This window comes from Bos grunniens, chromosome 27, assembly GCF_055505025.1.
Source record: "Bos grunniens cultivar Pamir isolate PY7600 chromosome 27, Bosgru_T2T1.0, whole genome shotgun sequence".
Taxonomy (NCBI): Eukaryota; Metazoa; Chordata; class Mammalia; order Artiodactyla; family Bovidae; genus Bos; species Bos grunniens.
The window spans coordinates 36,387,571-36,415,010 of record NC_141191.1 but is presented as its reverse complement, the minus strand read 5'-3'; the positions used below and the strand labels follow the sequence as shown (position 1 = coordinate 36,415,010).

The window sequence follows — 27,440 nt, the reverse complement described above, 5'->3', positions numbered from 1 at the left end:
GTCCCTTGGCCTGCAAGGAGATCCAACCAGTCCATCCAAAAGGAGATCAGCCCTGGGTGTTCTTTGGAAGGAATGATGCTAAAGCTGAAACTCCAGTACATTGCCACCTCATGCAAAGAGTTGACTCATTGGAAAAGACTCTGATGCTGGGAGGGATTGGGGGCAGGAGGAGAAGGGGACGACAGAGGATGAGATGGCTGGATGGCATCACCGACTCGATGGACTTGAGTTTCAGTGAACTCCGGGAGTTGGTGATGGACAGGGAGGCCTGGCATGCTGCGATTCATGGGGTCGCAAAGAGTTGGACACGACTGAGCGACTGAACTGAACTGAACTGAACTGAGGACTTCCAAAGCTATGTTGAATATATGTGGTGAGAGTGGACATCCTTGTCTTTTTCCTGATCATAGAGGAAATGCTTTCAGCTTTTCACAATTAAGTATGATGTTAGCTGTAGGTTTGCCATATATGGTCATTATTATGTTGAGGTATGTTTCCACTCTGCCCAGGTTCTGGAGAGCTGTTATCATAAATATTGCTAAATTTTGTCAAAAGGTTTTCTGCATTTATTGAGATTATCATCTGGTCTTTAGTCTTCAATTTGTTGATGTGATGTATCACATTGATTAATTTGCATATACTGAAAAATCCTTCCGTCCCTTGAATGAATGATCTTTCTAATGTATTGTTGGATTTGAATTGATAGTATTTTGTTGAGGATTTTTGCATCTGTATTCATCAGTGATATTGGCCTGTAATTTTGTTTTTTTGTGATATCTTTGTCTGGTATCAGAGTGATAGTGGCCTCATAGAATGAATTTGGAAGTTTTCCTTCCTCTACAATTTTTGGAACTGTTTCAGAGGATAAGTGTTAACTTCTCTAAATGTTTGATAGAATTTACCTGTGAAGCCATTGGGTCATTGACTTTTGTTTGTTGGAAGTTTTTTTTTTTTTAACTGGGAAATTTTATTTTATTTTATTTTATTTTATTACTTTACAATATTGTATTGGTTTTGCCATACATCAACATGCATCCGCCACGGGTGTACACGTGTTCCCCACCCTAAACCCCCCTCCCACCTGTTGGAAGTTTTTAATCATAGTTTCAATTTCAGTGCTTGTGATGCATCTGTTCATATTTTCTGTTTCTTCCTGGTTCAGTCTTGGGAAACTGTATCTAAGAATTTGTCATTTCACCCAGGTTTTCCATTTATGATCCTTTGTATTCCTGTGAAGTCAGTTGTATCTTCCCTTTTTTCATTTCTAACTTTATTGTTTTGAGTCCTCTCACTTTTTTTTCCTGATGTGTCTGGTTTAAGATTTCTCAACTTAGTTTTATCTTTTCAAATCAGCAGCTTTTAGTTTCATTGATATTCACAGTGGTTTTCTTTGTCTATATCTCATTTATTTCTGCTGTTATCTTCATGATTCTCTTCCTTCTACTAAATTTAGGTTTCATTTCTTCTTTTTCTATTTGTTTTAGGTGTAAGCTTACATTGTTTATTTGAGATTTTTCTTATTTTTTGAGGTAGAATTTCTATAAACTTCCCTCTCAGAACTGCTTTTAACTGCATCCCAAAGGTTTTGGACCATTGTGCTTTCATTTTCATTTGTCTCTAGGTAAATTTTTATTTTGTCTTTGATTTTTTTAGTGATCCATTGGTTGTTTAGTAGCATGTTTAGCTGTCACGTGTTTCTGGTTTTTTTTAAATAGATTTTTACTGTAGCTTATTTCAAATCTCATAGCATTGTGATCAGAAAAGATGCTTGATGTGATTTCAGGTTTTTTATATTTACCAAGGCTCCCCTTGTGGCCCAGCATGTGGTCATTCCTGGAGGATGTTCCCTGTGCACTTGAGAGGAATGTGTAGTCTCTCTCTTTTGGATGGAATGTTCTAGAAATATCAGTTAAGTCCTAGTGATCTAAAGTGCATTGGAATTGAAGGCCTTTGTTTCCTTATTAGTTTTCTATAGGCATTATCAGTCCATTGAGGAAAGAGGGGTGTTAAAGCCCCCACTATTATTGTGTTACTGTCAATTTCTTCCGTTATGGTTGTGTGTATTTGCCTTACATATTCAGGTGCTCCTAAGTTGGTTCTGTATACATTTATAATTGTTATATCTTTTTCTGGAATTGAACCCTTGATTATTGTGTAGGGTCCTTCTTTGTCTCTTATAACAGTTTTTGTTTTAAAGTCTACTTTTTCTGAACATATCATTCCTTCCGCAGCTTTTTTTAATTTCTATTTGTGTGGAATACCATCCCCTTACTTTCAGTCTGTAAGTTTCCCTAGCTCTGACAAGGGTCTCTTGTAGATAGCATATATACCAGTCTTGTTTTTGTATCCACTCAGGCAGTCTTTGTCTTTTGGTTGGTGCATTTAATCCATTTACATTTAAGGTAATTATCAACATGTATTATCCTATTACCATTTGGGTTTATCTTTTATAGATCTTTTCCTTCCCTTGTGTTTCCTGCCTAGAGAAGTTCCTTTAGCATTTACTGTAAAGCTGGTTTTGTGGTGCTGAATTCTCTTATGTTTTCCTTGGCTGTAAACCTTTTGATTTCTCCATCAAATCTGAACCTAGAGTCTTGCTAGGTAGAGGATTCTTGGTTGTAGTTTCTTCCTCTTCATCACTGTAAATATACTTTGCCATTGACTTCTGGCTTGTAGAGTTTCTGTTGAGAAATCAGCTGATAACCTTAAGGGAGTTTGCTTGTATGTTATTTGTCATTTTCCATGGTTACTTTTAATATATTATATTTGTTAGTTTGATTATTATGTGTCTCCGTGTATTCCTCTTTGGGTTTATCCTGCCTGGGACTCTCTTTACCTCTTTGACTTGGTTGACTGTTTCCTTTCCTATGTTAGGAAAATTTTCAGCTACCATCTCTTCAAATGTTTTCTTAGGTAACTTTTTCTTTTCTCCTTCTGTGATCCTTGTACATTTAATGTTGCCCCAAAGGGCTCTTTAGGCTGTCTGCATTTCTTTTCATTATTTTTTTCTATTTTCTGTTTTGCGTCAGTGATTTCCACCATTTTGTCTTCCAGGGCCCTGATCCGTCCTTCTGTCTCAGTTAATTCTGCTGTGGATTGCTTCTACTGTATTGTTCCTCTCTGTTTATTCTTTAGTTCTTCTAGGTAGGGCTTTGGTAAACATTTGCATATTCTTCATTCTTTTTTCTGAGATCTTGAGTCATCTTCAATATAGTTGTCCTGGATTCTTTTTCTGGATGGTTACCTATCTCTACTTCATTTAGTTGTTTTTCTGGGATTTCATCTTTTCCTTCATCTGGAGATGTAATCCTCAACATTTCCATTTTGATTAACTTTCTGTGATTGTGATTTTTCTTTTGGAAGCTGTGGGATTACAATTCTACTTTCTTCTCTGTCTGCCCTCTGGTTGTTGAGGAAGGAACTGATGGGAGGAACTGGTAGTGTGAAAAACTGAGTCTTGCTCTGATGGGTAGGGCTGTGCTCAATTACACTTTGATCCTGTTGTCTTCTGATGGATGAGCCTGTGCTCCCTCTTTGCTAGTTGTTTGGCCTGAGGTGATGAGGCCAGGAACCTACAGGCTCTGTGGTAGGGCAAATGGTGACCTCCAAGAAGGCTCTTGCCAAGGGGAACCTCCCAGAACTGCTGCTTCAAATGTCCCTATCCTGGAAATGAGCCACTGCCAACCCATATCTCAGCAGAAAACCTTCCAAACCTAGCTGGTAGGTCTGATTCAGTCTCCTGTGTGGTCATTGCTCCTCTCCCCTGAGTCCTGTTGCACACAACATTTTGTTTGTGTCCTGCAAGAATAGAGTCTCTGTTTGCCCCAGTCCTGTGCAAGACCTGCAGTCAAATCCTGCTCTCCTTCAAAGTCAGATTTCTTGGGGATTCCTAGTCCCTTGGATAGATCCCTGGATTGTGAAGCTTGACATGGGGCTCAGAACCTTCACAGCAATGGGAGAACTTCTTTGGTATTGTTGCTGTCCAGTTTGTGGGTCACCCAGCATCAACTGGATATGGGATTTCATTTTGTCCTGATTGCGCTCTTCCTACCATCTTGTTTGAAAAGTCAAAACAAACAAACAAAAAAGAAAACTCCTTTGTCTCTGGACATGGAGTATCCATTTTTCTGGTTTCCATCATCCTCCTATTGATGTTTGTTCAACAGCTAGTTGTGATTTTCTTTGTAGGGTCCACTTGGATTTTCCTAGTTTGAATTCCTCAAGCTTCTTAAATCTGCATGTGCTCAGATTCCTAACATTTGTGACACTGAGTTTCTTGAATATGTTTTCTTTCCCTTTCTCTTTCTGAGACACCCATAGTGCATATGTTGGTTATTTTTGTCACAGTCTTCCTTTCTACATTATGTTTTTGTTTTTTGCTTCTGTGAAAAAAAATTGTTTCAAATGACTTGTCTTCATTTCTGATTGTTTCTTTTGCCTAATAAAGTCTCTTTTTAATCAGATCAGATCAGTTGCTCAGTCGTGTCCGACTCTTTGCAACCCCATGAATCACAGCACGCCAGGCCTCCCTGTCCATCACCAACTTCCAGAGTTCACTGAGACTCACATCCATCGAGACAGTGATGCCATCCAGCCATCTCATCCTCTGTCGTCCCCTTCTCCTCCTGCCCCCAATCCCTCCCAGCATCAGAGTTTTTTCCAATGAGTCAACTCTTTTTAATAACCCTCAGTAAATTTTTAAGTTTATTGTTTGTATTGATACATAACCATGATTAATTTTTTAATATTTTATTACTCTATAGATATTTATTTCTGAAATTTTCAGATATTTCAGTTCAAATCAGTTCGGTCACTCAGTTGTGTCTGACTCTTTGCAACCCCATGAATTGCAGCATGCCAGGCCTCCCTGTCCTTCACCATTTCCTGGAGTTCACTCAAACTCACGTCTATCAAGTCAGTGATGCCATTCAGCCATCTCATCCTCTGCCGTCCCCTTCTCCTCCTGCCCCCAATCCCTCCCAGCATCAGAGTCTTTTCCAATGAGTCAGCTCTTCTCATGAGGTGGCCAAAGTAATGGAGTTTCAGCTTTAGCATGATTCCTTCCAAAGAAATCCCAGGGCTGATCTCCTTCAGAATGGACTGGTTGGATCTCCTTGCAGACTCTCAAGAGTCTTCTCCAACACCACAGTTCAAAAGCATCAATTCTTCGGCACTCAGCATCCTTCACAGTCCAACTCTCACATCCATACATGACCACAGAAAAACCATAGCCTTGACTAGACGGACCTTTGTTAGCAAAGTAATGTCTCTGCTTTTCAATATGCTATCTAGGTTGGACATAACTTTCCTTCCAAGGAGTAAGTGTCTTTTAATTTCATGGCTGCAGTCACCATCTGCAGTGATTTTGCAGCCCAAAAAAATAAAGTCTGACACTGTTTCCACTGTTTCCCCATCCATTTCCAATGAAGTGCTGGGACCAGATGCCATGATTTTCGTTTTCTGAATATTGAGCTTTGAGCCAACGTTTTCACTCTCCTCTTTCAATTTCATCAAGAGGCTTTTTAGTTCCTCTTCACTTTCTGCCATAAGGGTGATGTCATCTGCATATGTGAGATTATTGATATTTCTCCTGGCAATCTTGATTCCAACTTGTGCTTCTTCTAGCCCAGTGTTTCTCATGATGTACTCTGCATATAAGTTAAATAAGCAGGGTGACAGTATACAGCCTTGACGTATTCCTTTTCCTATTTGGAACCAGTCTGTTGTTCCATGTCCAGTTCTAACTGTTCCTTCCTGACCTGCAAATAGGTTTCTCAAGAGGCAGATCAGGTGGTCTGGTATTCCCATCTCTTTCAGAATTTTCCACAGTTTCTTGTGATCCACACAGTCAAAGGCTTTGGCATAGTCAATAAAGCAGAAAGAGATATTTTTTTGGAACTCTCTTGCTTTTTCCATGATCCAGTGGATGTTGGCAATTTGATCTCTCGTTCCTCTGCCTTTTCAAAAACCAACTTGAACATCTGGAAGTTCACAGTTCACATATTGCTGAAGCCTGGCTTGCAGAATTTTGAGCATTACTTTAGTAACGTATGAGATGAGTGCAACTGTGCGGTAGTTTGAGCATTCTTTGGCATTGCCTTTCTTTGGGATTGGAATGAAAACTGACCTTTTCCAGTCCTGTGGCCACTGCTGAGTTTTCCAAATTTGCTGGCATATTGAGTGCAGCACTTTGACAGCATCATCTTTCAGGGTTTGAAATAGCTCAACTAGAATTCCATCACCTCCACTGGCTTTGTTCGTAGTGATGCTTGCTAAGGCCCACTTGACTTCACATTCCAGGATGTCTGGCTCTAGGTCAGTGATCACACCATCGTGATTATCTGGGTTGTGAAGATCTTTTTTGTACAGTTCTCCTGTGTATTCTTGCCACCTTCTCTTAATATCTTCTGCTTCTGTTAGGTCCATACCATTTCTGTCCTTTATCAAGCACATCTTTGCATGAAATGTTCCTTTTGTATCTCTAATTTTCTTGAAGAGATCTCTAGTTTTTCCCATTCTGTTGTTTTCCTCTATTTCTTTGCATTGATCACTGAGGAAGGCTTTCTTAACTCTTCTTGCTATTCTTTGGAACTCTGCTCTCAGATGCTTATATCTTTCCTTTTCTCCTTTGCTTTTCGCTTCTCTTCTTCTCACAGTTATTTGTAAGGCCTCCTCAGACAGCCATTTTGCTTTTTTGCATTTCTTTTCCATGGGAATGGTCTTGATCCCTGTCTCCTGTACAATGTCACGAACCTCCATCCATAGTTCATCAGGCACTCTATCTATCAGATCTAGTCCCTTAAATCTATTTCTCACTTCCACTGTATAATCACAGGGATTTGATTTAGGTCATACCTGAATGGTCTAGTGGTTTTCCCTACTTTCTTCAATTTAAGTCTGAATTTAGTAATAAGGAGTTCATGATCTGAGCCACAGTCAGCTCCTGGTCTTGTTTTTGTTGACTGTATAGAGCTTCTCCATCTTTGGCTGCAAAGAATATAATCAATCTGATTTCGGTGTTGAGCATCTGGTAATGTCCATGTCTAGAGTCTTCTCTTGTGCTATTGGAAGAGGGTGTTTGCTATGACCAGTGCATTTTCTTGGCAAAACTCTATTAGTCTTTGCCCTGCTTCATTCCATATTCCAAGGCCAAATTTGCCTGTTACTCCAGGTGTTTCTTGACTTCCTACTTTTGCATTCCAGTCCCCTATAATGAAAAGGACATCTTTTTTGGGTGTTATTTCTAAAAGGTCTTGTAGGTCCTCATAGAACCATTCAACTTCAGCTTCTTCAGTGTTACTGGTTGGGGCTTAGACTTGGATTACTGTGATATTGACTTGTTTGCCTTGGAAACGAACAGAGATCATTCTGTCGTTTTTGAGATTGCATCCAAGTGCTGCATTTCGGACTCTTTTGTTGACTATGATGGCTACTCCATTTCTTCTAAGGGATTCCTGCCCACAGTAGTAGATATAATGGTCTTAAGATACTTCAGATACTTAAGGATAAGTAATTATGTAAAGCCAATTAAGTTAGTTGATCCTATCATTACACTAAAATGGAAAATTATTTGATTATATCAATAGATGCAGAAAATGCATTTGACAATTTTAAGACAGTTTATGATTAAGCTCACCAAAATAGTGAGAGAAGCAAACTAGAACTGCACAAAGAATCATTTAGAAAAAAATAGAGCTTACATCAAATTTAATGTTTAGAGATGAAGTGCTTCCCACTAAGATTTGGAACAAGGCAAGAATTTAACTTGCCGCTCTTATTCAGTTTTGTGCCCGTGTGCAAAACTGATGATACCAAGTATTATGAGGACTTGGAGCAGAGGAACCGTCATTCATGTTGATGAATTAGACTTTAGACAGTTTGGTAATCTCATAAAATTCAACATTGCCTGACTTCATGATCTAGTAGTTATCCCCTATACCATTTAGAAAATTTCACTGAAAACTTGTATCCACAGAAAGTTGGGCCTGATTGCATATAGCAACTCTATTTATAATTGCCAGAAATTAAAAGCACACAACATGTCCTTTGATACATGAGTGGATAAAGAAACAAGACATAAAGAGAAATTTTATTCAGTATTCAGAAAATTAGTCATCAAGCAATATAAAGACATGGAGGACTTTTAAATGCATAGTGGTTAGTAAAAGAAGCCAGTTTGAAAAGTCTACACACTGTATCATTCCAAATCTACTACAATCTGGAAAAGGCAAAACTATGGAGATAGTTAAAAACATCATTGATTACCAACCAGGGCTTTGTGTGTTGCTTTCATCACTACTCAAGTTTTATTGTTTTAATGCTAGTATTTTGCCTTTAGGAAAAAACTGATTTTATCCTAAAACTATTTCTGACATTAAAACTGACTGTCAGTTAAACTCTTAAGAATCTGTGCATTTTTTCAAAGTATTCAAATTAAAAGTATTATAGTTACTGAAACAATGATTAATCTTCTCAGAATACTTTTTCAGTTTATTAGAATTAAATCAGTAGCATGTAATGAAAGCATATATTATTAATAGTATTGTTTATATATGAGTGCCATTTGTATTGAGAGTACTATTATCCTAAAAGAATAACAAAATCTAACTTTGCCAATGTTCTTGAGAAAATAATGCGCTTTATATAAAAGTTTATTAAATTTGTATTTGCATTTAGCTAATATAGCCACAATTACATGAAAAAACCAGGGATTGAAAAAAATAACTTGAGCAACCATTTTGTTTTTTATTCCCTTTAGTATTCGAAGATGATAACTTTAGAGGCATTTTCAGTTATTTTCACGCAGTTACTTGGAATTATGCTGGGATTAAAGTATAATAATAACATCTATGAATGTTCCTGTCCAGGAATTGCATGCATAATGAATCCTGAAGCAATGTAAGATGTGATTTTTATGAAAACTTTGTCTTCTTTTGGGAGATATTTATAGCATTTCTTGATGTACTATATCTTTGATATAACATAGATAAAAGCATTTTTACTAAATACCTATGAATTATTTTAATGTTTATTAAAGTAATGAGTATTTGATATTGTAGGAAATGTGCTTCATATTTCTATGCTCAGTGCTGTAGTATCAAGTCATTGATGATGAGTTCTTGTGAAGCACTGGAATCTTGATGTGAGATTTATTCATCCTATAAAAAAAATTTAAGCATGTACAGTTACAAGAATTGTGTTAGTCTGTCATATGAATGATTAATAAGATAGAAAAGTGTTATATATTTTGTATTAGTCTATCAGGGACAGAATTTTAAAGTCAACATGAGAATAAGCAAAATTTAAATGACTTATATTAAGTGCCTAGAGAAAAATAAATAGGGAATACATGGAGAAGAGAAACTTTATGATAAAAAAGGGGGGTCTAGGAAGCTTTCTATGAGACAAAACTCATGTTGGGACCTGAAACAGAAAAAATAAGTCTGGTCACATGCAGAACTCGTTGAAAACTTTTCAGGGAAAGACAGTGAAGTGATACGTGGATATGAAGAAATGTTAAAAGCTCAAAAGACTGGAAAGGATAAAACAAACCAAAAGAAATGACTGAAATTATATGGAAGAATATTAAAAGCATAGAATTTTTTTAAAGATGGTAAAATACAATCAGGTTAAAGAATCATGATTCAGAGAAAGAGGTCCAGGAAGGACTAGAAAATGTAGGAAAGAAGCTAAGCAAGCAATCGTGATGCAGAAATTGGGATTTTATGATAAATGTAACAAAACACATTTTAATTGATTTATGCAGCATGGATAATAAAATATGTTTTGTAACATGAATGTTAAAAATTTCACACAGAATAACAATAGGGTAATACTGTTACTGAATTAAGTCCTATGGACCCTAGCTTCTCTGCCTGGACAGGGGATGGTTCTTGGTTTGTTTTATTGAAGAAGCAGAGTAATGAAACGGAAGCTGAGATACCTCAACAGATAAAATTTCTTCAATGGACAAAGAATGAAGAAGTTTACAGATGAACTTCTCACCCACGTGGTGATAGGGATTTACTTTTAAAAGGTAAAGACGAAGGAAGGAAGAGTAAGGCTAGTGATGCAGAAGCATATGCATTAGTCCTCCAGGGAAGGGGCAGGGCTTTTTCAAAGGAGTGGGGTGCCTACATTTATCAATCCTTTTTGAACAATAATGTCCATTTATGGGCACTGGTAGGTGTGTCATTTAATACTCTAATGTAGTAAAATAAACATATAATGAGACTCACGATCTCTTGGAGTTCTGATTGCTCACCATCTTGGACCCAGCTATTTCTTTCTTTATTTTATTATTTTGTGTGTGTGTGTGTGTGTGTGTGTGTGTGTGTGTGTGTTTCATTTGTTTGTTGCTTCCTTTCTTATTTCTGGACCCTTTACTTTAGAGATTTATGGTAACTCTTGCTAAATGTGCAGGGTGATAGGTTTTGAGCAAAGACTGGAGCAGATTTTGAGCAAAGATTGGAGCAGCTCTGCCAATGGTATTTGGTAAATGATGATTCTCATAGTATACAGCAGTTTTGTAAGTTTGAGAGAAAGGGAGATGAGAAAGCTCTGGTCAGAGGGACTTGCTTGCTGGGTCCCATGGGACTCTAATAATCACAATTGAAGAAGTAAGTTCTTAGCCAGCTGTCTCCCCAGGGCACTACCCAGAGAGGAGATTGAAACACACCGCAGACTTTCTGTGAAAGTGGCCTATTGTTTAACATGTCCAGGAGATTTTGTCTGAAAGGGAAGCTTCCTCTTTGGCACACATCTTATAGCCTTTGGTGATTCTCTCAACAAGCAGAGCCCAGTGGGACTAATGTCACCCTCCCATTTGCTTTCTCCAGTTCCTGAAGAAAGCACCCCAAATTTTGAGAATGCCACCCATCATTCCTCTCTATATTGCCTTCCTCTGTTGACCTGTGGAACTTATGCTTACACTCAGAAGCATGTATAATTTGCATACTTTAAAGGCTGCTAACTGAAGGTCAGGTTTCCAATCACCCCAATCTTAGGTGCTAAGTCAGGTCCTTCATTTTAGGACATTGACAGGTCTGATCATACCCTTAACAACTCAAAGACACTGAGAATGAAATTGGCTGATGCTTGGACAATATGAAAATTTTCAAAGAAAAGCAAAATCTAGGATCGGCTTGAATGACTAGATTCATCTTGTTTATCGCCACTCCTTCAAGACTGGGAGAGATGACTGTTTTGTCTAGAGTTAGATAAACAAGAGACAATTAAGTTATATGCAGAAACAACAGAATAGATTACAAGCAAAAGAATAAGATAATATATCATAAAATGACCATAATCAAATGGATATAAATGAATTGCCCAGTAAAGAATTCAGAATAATATACTGAAAGATGCTCACCAAGAAAAGGAGAAGACTGGATGAACAATGTGAGAACATAAAACCACAGGAAATATAAAGAAATACTGCATGGAAGTCAGAGGACTGAAGAATACAAAACTGAACTGAAATATACAATAGAATATTGTAGTGATAAACTAAAAAGAGCATAGAAAGGATTAACAAACTCAGCAAAAGGAAAAGTTACTACACAAACATTAAGGTAAGTGAATTATAAGACAACATCATGTGGACCAATAATCACATTATATAGGTTCCAGAAGAGTGAGAAAGGGACAGAAAACTTTTTTGAAGAAATAATGGCTGAAGTGTTCCCTAACTTGGGAAAGGAGACAGATATCCAGATTTAAAGAGCCCAGAATTGTAAATAAGGTGAATTCAATGAGACCCACACCAAGAAACATAATTAAAACATCAAACATTAAAGACAGGAACCGTCTTAGAAGCAACAGCTTGTTACATACAGGGGAACCTCTTATAAGAACATGAGGAGCTTTGACAGCAGTCACATTGCAGGCCAGTAGGTAGTAGTAAGGTAAATGCACAATGCTGAAAGAAAAAGACTACTTTTACCAAGCAAAGGTGTCATTCAGAATTGAAGAGAAGAGATAAGAGTTTTACAGACATGCAAAATCTAAAGGAGTTTAACACCATTAGTCCGACCTTAGTAGAAATAGTAAATGGAGTTCTTTAATGTTTAGAAAAGGTACTAATTAGTAAAAGGAAAACATAAGAAGTATAAGTCTCAATGGTAAAAGTAAATACATACTGAAATTCAGAATAATTGAAAAAGTAAAGTAGGCAATTGGGCTTCCCTTGTGTCTAAACTGGTAAAGAATCTGCCTACAATGTGAGAGACCTGGTTTGATCCCTGGGTTGGGAAGATCCCCTGGAGAATAGAATGGGTACCCACTCCAGTATTCTGACCTGGAGAATTGCATGGACTATATATAGTCCATGGGGTTGCAAAGAGACAGACATGACTGAGTGGCTTTCACTTTCACTTTCACTTTCAAAGCAGGTAATTAAAGGTAACATGGTTTGCATAAAAGTCAAGTGTCATGAAAATTACAACTATAATATTGTGATAAGCTATATGTAACATAACAAGTTATAAAATGTTATACAAAGCATAAAACCTGTTGAGGAAAATAAATATATTCTAAGTCAAAATATAGAGTGCATTTGAAACTTTGTTATCTACTTAGACTGTGAGAGATATATATTGTATGTGCAAGCCTCATGGTAACCATAAAACAAAAACAAAACAAAAATCAAACCAAACCCATAACCAAAGAAACAAACAAACAAAAAAAGTGGAAGCACAAAAGAGAAAAAAAAAAGAAGGAATGCAAGAAGAGATCAAGAGCAGAGGAAAGCATCAGAGGAACAACAAAATAGCCAGAAAAGAAGGAGCAAAATGACAATAAGTTCACGCCATCAATAATTACTTTTAAAGCAAATGTATCAAATTTTCCAGTCAAAAGACAGGATGGATGATGAATGAAAAGCAAGACCCACCACTCTCATACCTACAAGTGATTCCAGGCAGGCGTAAGGATACACAAACTAAAAGTGAAAGGATGGAAAAAGATATTCCACATAAAGAGAAACCCAAAGAAAGCTGGAGTGACTATACTAATATCAGATAAAAATGGACTTTAAAACAAATAATGATAATAAGAGATAAAGAAGGGTACTGCTTATTTATATCAGGAAAGAAGTAACTATATACTTACTTATATACAGTAAGAAGAAATAACATTTATTAATATACATACACTCAACATTTGTTGTTTTTATTGTTTCATTGTTTACTTGCGAAGTCATGTCCAACTCTTTTGCAGCCTCATAGACTATAGCCCACCAGGCTCATCTGTCCATGGGATTTCCTAGACTAGAATACTGGAATAGGTTGCCATTTCCTTCTCCAGGGTATCTTCCTGACCCAGGGATCATACCCACGTCTCCTGCTTGGCAGACAGATTCTTTACCAATGAGTCACAGGGAAGCCTGCACTCAACACAGAATAAACTAAATACTTAAAGCAAATATGGACAGGAATAAAAGGACAAACAGACAGTAAAACAGTAATAGTAGGAAACTTTTAAGTACCTATGTATTTCATCAGATAGATCATCCAGGCAGAATGTCAAAAAAGACACATTGGCTGTAATGAAACCTTAGGCCTGATAGATTGACCCGTATTACAGAACATTCCACCCAACAGAAGTAGAACTCACATTCTTCTCAAGTGTATTTGAAGCATTCTCCTGAATAGATCATATGTTAGACCACAAAAAAAGTTTCAACCAGTTAAAGAATTTCAAAACCATATTCAACATCTTTTCTAACCCCAATAGTATAAACCTGGACATAAATTAAAAGAAGAAAACTGGAAAACTCAAAAATATGTGAAGACTAAACAAGGTACCACTAAATAATCACGTGCCAACAAAGAAAGAAAAGAAAGCTCAAAAAGGACCTTGAGAGCAACAAAAATGGAAATACGACATACTGAAATTTATGCCATGCAGACAAAGCAGTTGTAAGTAGAAGTTTATGGTGATAAATCACTATTTCAGGGAAAAGCTTAAAAAAAAAAAAAAAACCATCCTAATCTATACCAGAAAAAAGAAGAACAAATGAAGTCCAAGTTAGTAGATGAAAGGAAGTATCAAAAGTCACAGTGAAAATAAATGAAATAGATAATAAAAAGATACTAGAAAAAGATCAGTGAAGCCAAGAAATCGTTCTCTGAGATTTTAAACAAGATTGACAAACTTTTAGCTCAAAACTCTTCAAAAAAAAGAGCAAAAAGATTCAAATTTTAAAAATTAAAAATGAAAGACAATATGTTGCAAATAATACTACATAAAACAAAAGATTATAAGAGACTATTATAAACAATTATTATACATGAACAATTTGGAAAATCTAAGAGAAATGAATAATGATCTAGGAACATAGAACCTTCCAATACTGAATCATGAAGAAATACAAAACTTGAACAGATTGATTACCTATACGAAGACTGAATCAGGAATCAAAAACCTTCCAGCAACCAAAAGTCCAGGACCACTAGTTTCCCTGGTGAGCTATACAAAACATTCAAGAAGAATTCCTACAAATCTTCAAACTCTTCTGAAAAATAGAAGAGGAGGGAAATTTTTCAATCAATATTTTATGAGGCCAGCACTGTTTTCATACTGAAACAAACAAGGATAGCATGAAAAAAAATAAATGTTATGGTTTTGATGAATTTTGATGCAAAAGTCTTCAGCAAAATATTAGCAAGCCTAATTCAACAGTACACAGACATAGTTAAGGTGTTTGAGGAGTAGGTGGGTGTAGAGTACATCTCTCTCCATGGATGATGCGTCAGGAATACACCTTCAGTTGCAGAAGTTCTCTCAGAACACCAGTTGAAAGTGGACAGGAGTCCCTTACCACTGAAAAGGAATGTATAGATTGATGCAAAACTTGGCAGGACAAAGGAAGGAGGAGAGTGATCAGGACTGAACTTGCATCCAGAGTATAGGGGAACTGAAGCATCAGTCAGATCCCTACAGCAGGGCAATATTTTGGGACAGTGGAAGCTATAGGAGAATGCAGCAGCTGATCTATGACAGTCTGAATGGAAAGAGAACCACAGAGACAATCCTTGGGGGCAGCCCCTCCTTCCCTGGACAGGGACACAAGTCTCTTGGAATGTGTGGCAGCTGGGAGCTGGAGCATATAGACTGGAGAGCAGTCTCAGGGTAAGGTCTGTTGTTGACTATGGGGAGACAACTTGAGGGGACGTCAGGGAGGAGATTGTGGTGGAAAAGGCCAGACAGCTGTGGAGGAAAGGCGATACTGCTGAGTCATGGACAAGGGGTGGAGCCATCACTGTAGCCTCTCTCCCCACATGCCACCACCAGCAGCTGACCCAGGGAGGGTGGCCTTTTAAGTACCCAATGCAGTGAGCAATAGAGAAGGACCCCAGCCAGGGGAGCCCTTTAAGTACCTGGTACACCTTATATGCAGAGTACATCATGAGAAATGCTGGGCTGGAAGAAGCACAAGCTGGAATCAAGATTGCCAGGAAAAATATCAATAACCTCAGATATGTAGATGGCACCACCCTTATGGCAGAAAGTGAAGAGGAACTCAAAAGCCTCGATGAAAATGAAAGAGGAGAGTGAAAACGTTGGCTTAAAGCTCAACATTCAGAAAACGAAGATCATGGCATCTGGTCCCATCACTTCATGGGAAATAGATGGGGAAACAGTGGAAACAGTGTCAGACTTTATTTTTGGGGGCTCCAAAATCACTGCAGACAGTGACTGCAGCCATGAAATTAAAAGACGCTTACTCCTTGGAAGGAAAGTTATGTCCAACCTAGATAGCATATTGAAAAGCAGAGACATTACTTTGCCAACAAAGGTCCATCTAGTCAAGGCTATGGTTTTTCCAGTGGTCATATATGGATGTGAGAGCTGGACTGTGAAGAAAGCTGAGCACCAAAGAATTGATGCTTTTGAACTGTGGTGTTGGAGAAGACTCTTGAGAGTCCCTTGGACTCAAGGAGATCCAAACTGTCCATTCTGAAGGAGATCAGCCCTGGGATTTCTTTGGAGGGAATGATGCTGAAGCTGAAACTCCAGTACTTTGGCCGCCTCGTGAAGCTGAAACTCCAGTACTTTGGCCGCCTCATGGGAAGTGTTGACTCATTTGAAAAGACCCTGATGCTGGGAGGGATTGGGGGCAGGAGGAGAAGGGGACGACAGAGGATGAGATGGCTGGAGGGCATCACTGACTTGATGGACATGAGTCTGGGTAAACTCCGGGAGTTGGTGATGGACAGGGAGGCCTGGCGTGCTGTGATTCATGGGGTCTCAGAGAGTTGGACATGACTGAGCGACTGAACTGAACTGAACTGAACACCAGTAGAGAAAGGACCCCAGTCAGGGGAGGCACTTAAGTGCCTGACATGCTGAACAACAGAGAAGGACCAGCCAGAAAGTCTCTTTGAGCGCCAGCTGCCTGAGGCTAGAAAAGTCTGTAAGTGCCATAACTCCTGCTCCTGAGGTTGCCAGGGTCCCTGCACATTGGCCCTGCCAGGGTCCCTGCAATCCAAGCGGCTCCACCACCTCCATTCTTAATCCTCAGTGAGGCAGAGGTGCCAGAGACTTGAAAAAATCCTAGTAGCACCATATCTCCTGTCCCAATCGCTTCCGGCTCCTCTGGGTACCTGGCACTGTTAGAGGCCCTGTGTTCCAAGCTGCCACACCACCGCTACAGTAGATCCCCACTGCTGCAGAGCTGCCAGAGGCTAGAGAAAACCCCAAAAGAGCCATGTCTCCTACTCCCCTGACTTCCAGCTCCCCTGCATACCTGGAGCTGCCAGAGCACCTGTGATCCAAGCAGCTGCACCACCCCCACACCGGGTCCTCCCTGGAGCAGAACCCAGTCCTCCAGAGCAGCCTCGGGAGCAAACTCCTGCGGACAACCCACATGTAGAGGTGGAGATGAAACCACAATTGAACCCCAGGGTCAGTGTGGCTAGGGAAGAGGATCGAAAACCTTCCTATCAACTGTACAAGCTGCAGATTAAAGCCAAACAATCAACTAGGCAAACTCTGTGTCTATGAAATGTATAAAGGGACAATGAGAATTCCCACAGAACAGAAGACACTAACTCTGGCAGCTGTGGACACTGGAGGCCAGAATACGCAGGTGTAGGGCCAGAATCTGAGCTGTCCCGATAGCAGGTCCAGAGACCAGCTCAGTATTGGAGGGCATCCTAGGGATGTAGAGGTGGACTGTAACTCACAGTGAGGAAAAGGACGCTTGACAACAGAGATCAGACAAAAGCTATTATTATTATATTTTGATTTGTTCTCCAAAGAAGACATACAGATTGCTAATAAACACATGAAAAGATGCTCAACATCACTCATTATGAGAAAACTACAAATCACAACTATAGTGAGATATCACCTCACACCAGTCAGAAGGACCGTCATCAAAAATCTACAAATAATAACCGCTAGAGAGGGCATGGAGAAAAGGGAAGCCTCTTACATTGTTGATGGGAATGGAAATAGATACAGCTGCTATAGAAGACAGTATGGAGATTCCTTAAAAAGCTAGGAATTAAACTACCATATCACATACACACACACACACACACACACACAGAGAAATCGCTCAGTCGTGTCTGACTCTTTCCGACCCCATGGGTTGTAGCCCACCAGGCTCCTCGGTCCGTGGGATTTTCCAGGCATGAATACTGGAGTGGGTTGCTGTTTCCTTCTCCAGCGGATCTTCCTGACCCAGAGATCGAACCCGGGTGTCCCGCATTGTAGGCAGATGCTTTACCGTCTGAGCTACCAGGGAAGTCCATCAAAAACACAGAAGAGTAGTAGCAAGTTTCAAAAGGATGTCAGTTGAGATCTTTTACAGATGAAATCTACTTCCTAGACGTCAACTCGCCAATTATATGCACAGCTGGAGACAAGAGGCTGCAAAAAGGTCCAGCTGGAAAATATCTCGGGTACCCAATTAGATCCAGTTATTCTGCGTCTGTGGATTTAAAATGATCATCATCCACGGTGGAATAGATGTGTCCCTCATTGCTCAGAAAATCCACAGCTAGCTTGATTGAGGCTACGGACATGTGTTGCAGTTGGTTCTTGAGCTCCTGAAAGTTCAATCCTTCAGGTCTTGGGCAAGCCTTGATCAAATTCAGCACCTGGTTCTGGGCCACAGTGAGGCCATTTGCTGGTATGAAGTTATTCCCACCGAAATTCCCAGCTTCACCCATTCCTGGATTGCTGATAGGTGCTCTCCCTGCTGAAGGCTGGCTGTTCAACTTGCTCAGCATCATGTGTGCATTGACTACTTCCAGAATATGTGTGGTGAACTCATTCATATCCTCCAGGGGCATGATCTTAAAGGCTACCAGGCTTTTCTTGTTCCATATGACCCAACAATCCCACTACTGGGCATATACCTTGAGAGAGCCATAATTGAAATCAACCCATGTACCTCAATGTTCACTGAAGCACTATTTCTGATAGCTGGGACATGGAAGCAACCTAGATGCCCATTGACAGATGAATGGATAAAGAAGCTGTGGTACATATATGCAAATGAATATTACTCAACCATAAAATGGAATGCATATGAGTCAGGGCTACTGAGGTGGATGAACGTAGAGCCATTAAAACAAGGTGAATTAAGTCAGACAAAACGAAGTATTGTACATTAACATATAGATATGGAATCTAGAAAGATGGTGCTGATGAACCTATTTGCAGAGCAGCAGTGGAGACACAGACATAGAGAACAGAATTGTGGTCTCGGGGAGGGGGGCAAGGAGAGGGTGGGAGAAATGGAGACAGTAGCAAGGAAACATATTCACTCCTGTATGTCAAAGAGATAGCCCGTGGGGATTTGATGTATGACTCAGGGAGCCCAAACCAGGGCTTGGTGACAACCTAGAAGTGTGAGATGGGGTGGGGGTGGGAAGGAGGTTCAAGAGGGAGGGGACACATATATATGTGGCTGATTCATGTTAATATATGGCAGAAACCAACATAATATTGTAAAGCAATATCTTTCAACTAAAAATAAGTAAATTTAAAAAAATTCAACAGCACATTAAAATGATCATGTGTCATGTAAGGGCTTCCCTGGCGGTGCTAGTGGTAAAGAATCCATCTATCAATGCAGGAGACTTATGAGATGAGAGTTTGATTCAGGGTCAGGAAGATCCCCTGGAGAAAGGCATGGCAACCCACTCCAGTATTCTTGCCTGGAGAATCCCATGGATGGAAAAGCCTGGTGGGCTTCAGTCCTTGAGGTCACAAAGAGTCAGCTAAGATCGAAATGTCTTGGCATGCACACACACATAACATGAAGAGAGGGGTTTATTTAAAGGGTGCAGGAGTGAGTCAACACCTGTAACTCAATATGTTATACCCCATTTACAAAAAATGATAAAAATATATTCATCTCAATAAATTTAAAAATATTTGAAAAAATTCAAATCCATTTATGATAAATACTCTTAACAAAGTAGACATGGTGGAATGTGCTTCAACTTAATATGGTTATATATGACAAACCACAGCCAACATCCTACTCAACATTGCAGGGACTTCCCTGGCAGTCCAGTGGTTAAGACTCTGAGCTTCTCCTGTAGAAATCATGGGTTCAGTCCTGGTCAGGAAACTAGGATCCTGCATGCTGCATGGTGTGCCCAAAAACAAAATAGGCAAAACAAAAAACAATGTAAAGATGGGTGATTTCCTTCTAACATCTGGCAACAAGACAAGGTTGCACAGTCTTGCCACTTTTATTCAAAATGGTATTGAAAGTCCTAGGCAGAGCAGTTAGGTGGTAGAGGTAAAAGTTATCTAAATCAGAAAGGAAAAGTAATACTGTCACTATATGCAGATGACATGATTTTGTACATAGTAGAAAACCCTAAAGGACTCTACCAAAAACTGTCAGAAGTAATAAGCATATTCAGGGAAGTTACAGTATGCAAAGTTAATATATAAAATACTTTGTATTGCTATATACTAAAAACACATTTTCAGAAATAGAGATTAAGAAAGAAATCCCATTTACAATAGCATCAAAAAGAATAAATTACTTAGAATAAATTTAAAGGCCAAGAAAGTGAAAGATGTGTACTGAGAAATATAAGACATTGATGAAAGGAATGAAATAATATGCTAGGAAACAAAAAATACTTCATGCTTATCTACTGGAAGAATTAATATTGTTAAACTATCCATATAAGGACTGGAAAAGGTCAGTCCTTACCCCAATTTCCAAGAAAGGTAGTACTAAAGAATGTTCCAACCATAGGATAATTGCTCTCTTCTCCCATACTAGTAAGGTCATGCTTAAAATCTAGCATGCTAGGCTTCAGTGTTATGCAAACTAAGAACTTTCAGATATCTAAGCTGGGTTTAGAAAAGGCAGAGGAACCAGAGATCAAATTGCCAACATTCGCTGGATCAGAGAGAAAACAAGGGAATTCCAGAAAAATATTAACCTCTGTTTCATCAGTTGGTCCAAAGCCTTTACCATGTGGTTCATGATAAACTGTGGAAAGCTCTTAAAGAGACAGGCATACTACACTATCTTACCTGTCTCCTGAGAAACCTTATGCAGGTCCAGAGGCAACAGTTAGAACCCTGTATGGAACAACTGATTGGTTCAAGATGGAGAAAGGAGTATGACGAGACTGTCTGCTGTCACCCTGTTGGTTTAACCTATACGCTTAGCACATCATGAGAAATGCCAGGCTGAATGAGTCACAAGCTGGAATCAAGATAGGTGGGAGAAATATCAACAACCTCAGATATATGGATGATACCACTCTAACGGCAGAAAGTTAAGAGGAACTAAGGAACTAAAGAGCCTCTTGATGAGGGTGAAGGAGGACAGTGAAAGAGCTGGCTTAAAATTAAATATTAAACTAAGAGCATGGCATCTGGCCCCATGACTTCATGGCAAATACAAGGGGGAAAGTGGAAGTAGTGACAGATATCTTCTTCTTGGGCCCTAAGATCTTTGCAGATTGTGACTGGAGCAATGAAATCAGAAGACAGTTGCTTCTAAGCAGGGGAAAAAAAAGTGAAGTCACTCAGTCATGTCCAACTCTTTGCTACTCCATGGACTATAGCTTACCAAGCTCCTCTATCCATGAGATTTTCCAGGAAAGGGTACTGGAGTGGGTTGCCATTTCCTTCTCCAGAGGATCTTCCCTGGAGATCGAACCCAGGGATCGAACCCAGGTCTTCCACATTGCAGTCAGATGCTTTACCGTCTGAGCCACCAGGGAAGCTATGTCAAACCTAGACAGTGTGTTGAAAGCACAGACATTACTCTGCCGGCAAAGGTCTGTATAGACAGGGCTGTAGATGACAAGTACAGGTCATCTATACTTGTGAGAGCTGGGCCGTAAGGAAGGCAGAGCACCAAAGAATTGATGCCTTCAAACTGTGGAAGAAATGATGCTAAAGAGTCCGTTGGACAGCAAGAAGATCAAACCAGTCAATCTTAGGGGAAATCAACCCTGAATACTCATTGTAAGGACTGAAACTGAAGCAGAAGCTTCAGTATCTTGGGCATCTGATGCTAATATCCAGCTCATTGAAAAAGTCCCTGATGCTGGGAAAGATTGAGGGCAGAAGGAGAAGAGGGTATCAGAAGATGAGATGGCTGGATGGCATCACCAATACAGTGGACGTGAACTTGGGCAAATTTCGGGAGATGGCGAGGTACAGGGAGGCCTGGCGTTTTGCCATTCGCAAAGAGTTGGACACAACTGGGTGACTGAACAGCAAAAATCTATATTATCCAAATCAGTCTGCACATTCAATATAATCCCTATTCAAATTGCAATGATACTTTTCCCAGATATAAAATTAGTTCAGTTCAGTCACTCAGTCGTGTCCAACTCTCTGAGACCCCATGAATCGCAGCACGCCAGGCCTCCCTGTCCATTACCAACTCCAGGAATTCACTCAAACTCACGTCCATCGAGTTGGTGATGCCATCCAGCCATCTCATCCTCTGTCATCCCCTTTTCTTCCTGACCTCAATCCCTCCCAGCATCAGAATCTTTTCCAATGAGTCAACTCTTCGCATGAGGTGGCCAAAGTACTGGAGTTTCAGCTTTAGGATCATTCCCTCCAAAGAACACCCAGGGCTGATCTCCTTTAGAATGGACTGGTTGGATCTCCTTGCAGTCCAAGGGACTCTCAAGAGTCTTCTCCAACACCACGTTCAAAAGCATCAATTCTTCGGCTCTCAGCTTTCTTCACAGTCCAACTCTGACATCCATACATGACCACTGGAAAAACCATAGCCTTGACTAGACAGACCTTTGCTGGCAAAGTAATGTCTCTGCTTTTCAATATGCTATCTAGGTTGGTCATAACTTTCCTTCCAAGGAGTAAGCGTCTTTTAATTTCATGGCTGCAATCACCATCTGCAGTGATTCAATCCTAAAATTTGAATGGACCCTGAATAGCCATGATAACCTTGAGAAAGAACAAAGTTGGAGACATCATGTGCCTGATTCCAGGACTAAGATAGACAAGATACAAATAAGCCATGAGCATTTGTGTCAGAATATAAGAAGATGTTCAAAGAATTTGGATATGTGCCTCATGGACACAAAACAGTTTGAAGGAGTCTTCCAACAGGAAATCTAGGACAATCTGAAAGTCATATGTAATGTTAATTAATGATTAAAACACCTTTTAGTGTACTAGGAAAATTTGAGTCCATATTCATATAAATACATGAAAATATTATTTTGAAGTGAATAAATATATTGATGGATATATTAAAATAAGGTTATAAAAGATATATATACATAGTGAATATATTGAAAATATAACTAGGAAGGATATATATACATAAAACTTCTCCCCAAATAATTATTAAGAGATAAGGAGAGAAAGAGATGTTAGAGTATAGACTTTAATCACCTAATCAAAATGACTTTTTTCAAAAACGTAACAAGTTGGAATCATGTGCTGTTAGGGTGCAATGGAGCAGACAGACTCAGCAACACTTCTGTGATGCATTTAACAACATACATAACCTCAGTCTAAGTACTGGGAAACATTTCACAAACCTAAACTGAGGCACATTTTCCCAAATAATCAGCCTGAGACTATAAAACTTTTGAATGTCAGAAATGCCACAAAAAAGTGTAGTCAACTAAACTAAGGCGATAGGAGTACTAAAGGCAGTGGTTGGTTCTGAAGTGGATCTTTTTAATGTAGAGTGCCAGTACCGTGATGAAGGGGAAATTTGAACCTGATAAAAGAATTAGATGTTAACAACATATCTTTGTTTCCTGTTATTGAAGGTCTGTTTTAAGAGAATTCAGTTCTCTATATGAGTTATACATTAAAATTATTATTATTCAACTTGTTTAGGAAACAAAATTTGTTTCTCATGTCATTTCTCTAAGTATGAGTTTGTTACTAATTTAAACAAAAACCCATTAAACAGTGTACTAGAAATATAGAAATATCAAACTAGAGAGAATCTAGGGTTTATGTATTCTATATACTTCATGCTGAGCTGTTTTAATTTTGTTACCAAAATAAAAATAATTCTGACTTTTAATTAATTCAATCAAACATTGTGTTTATTCTTTCAGTTTTCTATATTATCCCTAGTATGTATCATTTTCTTAATAATAATTAGTTCTTACTATAATGATTATAATCTTGACAGTGTTGTAAATAATAAGCAAAGTAATAAACAGTAAGTTGTACTTAAATAGAGCCTTTTTGTCAACAAGCATTGTTTTGTTTAACATGTCCTCAATTATGCAACCTCATTAACATCCTCTACTTATTAGATATCTGTTATACTGAATTAGAATAGAAATGAGCTTATTCTTTTATTACTAATTGAATTAAAAATAAAGCACTCTCCATTTCTTGGCTATCTCTAATGAAGAAGTAAATAATTCACAGCATGTTATTGAAGAGTGTTACTTTGATAGTGATTTCATTCCTTTTAACTAAGAAATACAATTTAATTTTAGACGTTCCCATGGCATAAAGTTTTTTAGCAGTTGCAGCATAGATGAATTTAAACATACAACTTCACAGCCTAAATTTGAATGTCTTCAGAATCGAACAGTTCCAAAAGTGGTTCCCCAAGGAAGACAATCCATTTGCGGCAATGGAGTTCTGGAGCCACCTGAACAATGTGACTGTGGTTCCATGGAGGTTAGTGGAAAAGACTGATATTTGTTTTTGTGTTTGTCACGTAATCTCACAAATGTAGATGTGACATAAAGGGGGAAAACTTGAAAAAACAATTGTTCCATATAGTCAAACATCTAAGATGGGGGGCATGTGATAACTTGGCTCATCCAGAATTTGAAGTTGAACAATTTAAGAATAGGGTAAATGCAGCCCAGGGTTGAATGAAGATTTTCCTTACTGTGTAAATACTACCCATCTTTCTGTATTATAAACATCAATTCCAACAGTAGTATAATTATCACCTAAATTATCCATGAATTCCTTTAAAGTGACTGATTTAAATCACTGAGTTATTAAATGTATGCTGTTGTTCACATCTTCATCTTCTAATTTCAGTCCTTGCATCGGGGGAACTTCATTTATTTTAGCTTGGTTTCACAAAATTGAATTAAAGAACAGAGACATCACTTTGCCCACAAAGAACCATATAGTCAAAGCCGTGGGTTTTCCAGTAGTCATGTATGGATGTGAGAGTTGGACCATAAAGGCTGAATACCAAAGAATTTATACTCTTGAATTATAAAGTTGGAGAAGACTCTTGAGAGTCCTTTGAACTGCAAGGAGATCAAACCAGTCAATTCGAAAGAAAATCAACTCTGAATAGTCATTGGAAAGACTGATGCTAAAGCTGAAGTTCCAATACTTTGGCCACCTGATGCAAACAAATTGACTCACAATACCCTGATGCTGGGAAAGATTGAAGGCAGGAGGAGAGGGGGACAACAGAGGATGAGATGGTTGGATGGCAACACCAACTCACGGGATATGAGTTTGAGCAAGCTCTGGGAGATGGTGAAGGACAGGGAAGCCTGGCACACTGCAGTCCATGGGGTTGCAAAGAGTCAGACACGACTGAGCAACTGAACTGAACTGATAGGTTCATGGATTATAATAAATGCACCACCACATCTGTTACATTCCAGTGTCGTGTTATTATTTTTGGTCAACTCTCATCTCTTATTTTGGAGTTGCTTTTAATGAATATTCTTGAGCATATAAACCACCTCAGTCAGTTCAGTCACTCAGTCGTGTCCGACCCTTTGAGACCCCATGGACTGCAGCACGCCAGGCTTCCCTGTCCATCATCAACTCCCGGAGTTTGCTGAGACTCATGCCTATCGAGTCAGTGATGCCATCCAACCATTTCATCCTCTGTTGTCCCCTTCTCTTCTGGACTTCAATCTTTCCCAGCATCAGGGTCTTTTCCAATGAGTCATTTCTTCACATCAAGTGGCCAAAGTATTGCAGTTTCAGCTTCAGCATCAGTCCTTCCAATGAGTATTCAAGACTGATTTTCTTTAGGATGGACTGGTTGTATCTCCTTGCAGTCCAAGGGACTCTCAAGAGTCTTCTCCAACACCACAGTTCAAAAGCATCAATTCTTCTGCACTCAGCTTTCTTTATAATCCAACTCTTACATCCATATATGACTACCGGAAAAACCATAGTTTTAACTACACAGGCCTTTATCAGCAAAGTAATGTCTCTGCTTTTTAATATGCTGTCTAGGTTGATGAGAGCTTTTCTTCCAAGGAGCAAGAGTCTTTTAATTTCATGGCTGCTGTCACCATCTGCAATGATTTTGGAGCCCAAAACAGTAAAGTCTTTCACTGTTTCCATTGTTTCCCCATCTATTTGTCATGAAGTAATGGGACAAGATACCATGATCTTAATTTTCTGAATGTTGAGCTTTAAGCCAACTTTCTCACTCTCCTCTTTCACTTTCATCAAGAGGCTCTTTAGTTCTTCTTTGCTTTCTGCCATAAGGGTGGTGTCATCTGCATATTTGAGGTTATTGATATTTCTCCCGGCAATCTTGATTCCAGCTTGTGCTTCATCCAGCCCAGCGTTTCTCATTATGTACTCTGCACATAACTTAAATAAGCAGGGTGACAGTATACAGCCTTAACGTACTCCTTTCCCAATTTTGAACCAGTCTGTTGTTCCATGGCTGGTTCTAAGTGTTGCCTCTTGAGCTGCATACAGATTTCTCAGGAGGCAGGTCATGTAGTCTAGTATTACCATCTCTTTCAGAATTTTCCACAGTTTGTTGTGATCCACACAGTCAAAGGCTTTAGCGTAGTCAATGAAGCAGAAGTAGATGTTTTTCTGGAGTTCTTGCTTTTTCTATGATCCAGTGGATGTTGGCAAATCTAGGTCTTTAGTCTAGATTTCCATTATACATTGAGTGCTGTCAAAATACACTGTCTACTGTAGGCTCTCTCTTTGATTCTAGATTTTCGATATTAGGCTATCATGTCACTAATTTTTGTTTTATTTTCCACACTATTAATATTTAGTGAGGGTTTAATATTCCATCTTCGCTAAATTCACTTGCTGTTTTTCATTGCCATGTTTATATTGTGAAGCATAACACAATCTTCTTAATAATGAAACATGAAAAAGAAAAAATGATTATTATCTGATTCTTATAGATATTACAAGTGTTAAGAATAGAATTTGGGATATACTTTAGTAATATGCCATTAGTGTAACTGCATTATGTTTCATTTTATAAAGGACAAGTATCCAGGTATAATAAAATATCTAATAAATTACTATTCTATAAGAATTTTAGCAGAACAGATATATTCCACTTATAGTTACATTTACAACATACTACTCAAAATACTTAATGTAAAATAAAAATACATATATGTAGATATATATTTATATATATAACAGAAACATTTTACACCTTCACATATTTACTGGGGTTAATGTGGAAGAAAATTTTATACAGAAGCTCTTGGAACAAATCAAAAAAGAAAAGTGGCAATTTTCAGATTTCACAATATCACAGTAATAAAAATATTTTTAAAACCTGCCAAAATAGAAATAAGTTGTCATGACAAATTGCAAAACAATATAAAATATATAAGTGGCTAGGGGCTAATATTATTAATACAAAAGTGCTTAGAAATAAAGGAAATAAATAGAATATCTCAACAAAAAGGATGCATAAACATATGAAATAAACTAAATTGTGAAGATATGTGAAATTGAAACAGATATAAACACTTAGTTATTTGTGCCTATTCACTTTATTCATTTTAAAATATTACTTATCAATATTGTATTGGTTTAACCTCCAATTAAAATAAGTTTATATTAAAAATAAAATTTAAAATATATTACTTATCAGTCTTATATCACTCTTACACTAACTAAACTCTATAAAAAGAAGGAAATAAATGTGTATTATGAAAGAGCTCTTCAGATCAGATCAGATCAGATCAGTCGCTCAGTCGTGTCCGACT

At 38.5% G+C, this 27,440-nt stretch overlaps 1 protein-coding gene across 1 annotated transcript in view; it reads left to right on the top strand.

Annotated features, from left to right (window-relative positions):
• LOC147343799 (A disintegrin and metallopeptidase domain 3-like) overlaps window positions 1-27,440 on the top strand; it is a 102,716-nt gene that overhangs the window by 55,495 nt on the left and 19,781 nt on the right. The window contains exons 11-12 of the mRNA XM_086380425.1: window positions 8,759-8,898; window positions 23,955-24,141. Coding sequence (XP_086236551.1) covers window positions 8,759-8,898; window positions 23,955-24,141 — 327 coding nt within the window. The remainder of the gene's footprint in view (window positions 1-8,758; window positions 8,899-23,954; window positions 24,142-27,440) is intronic.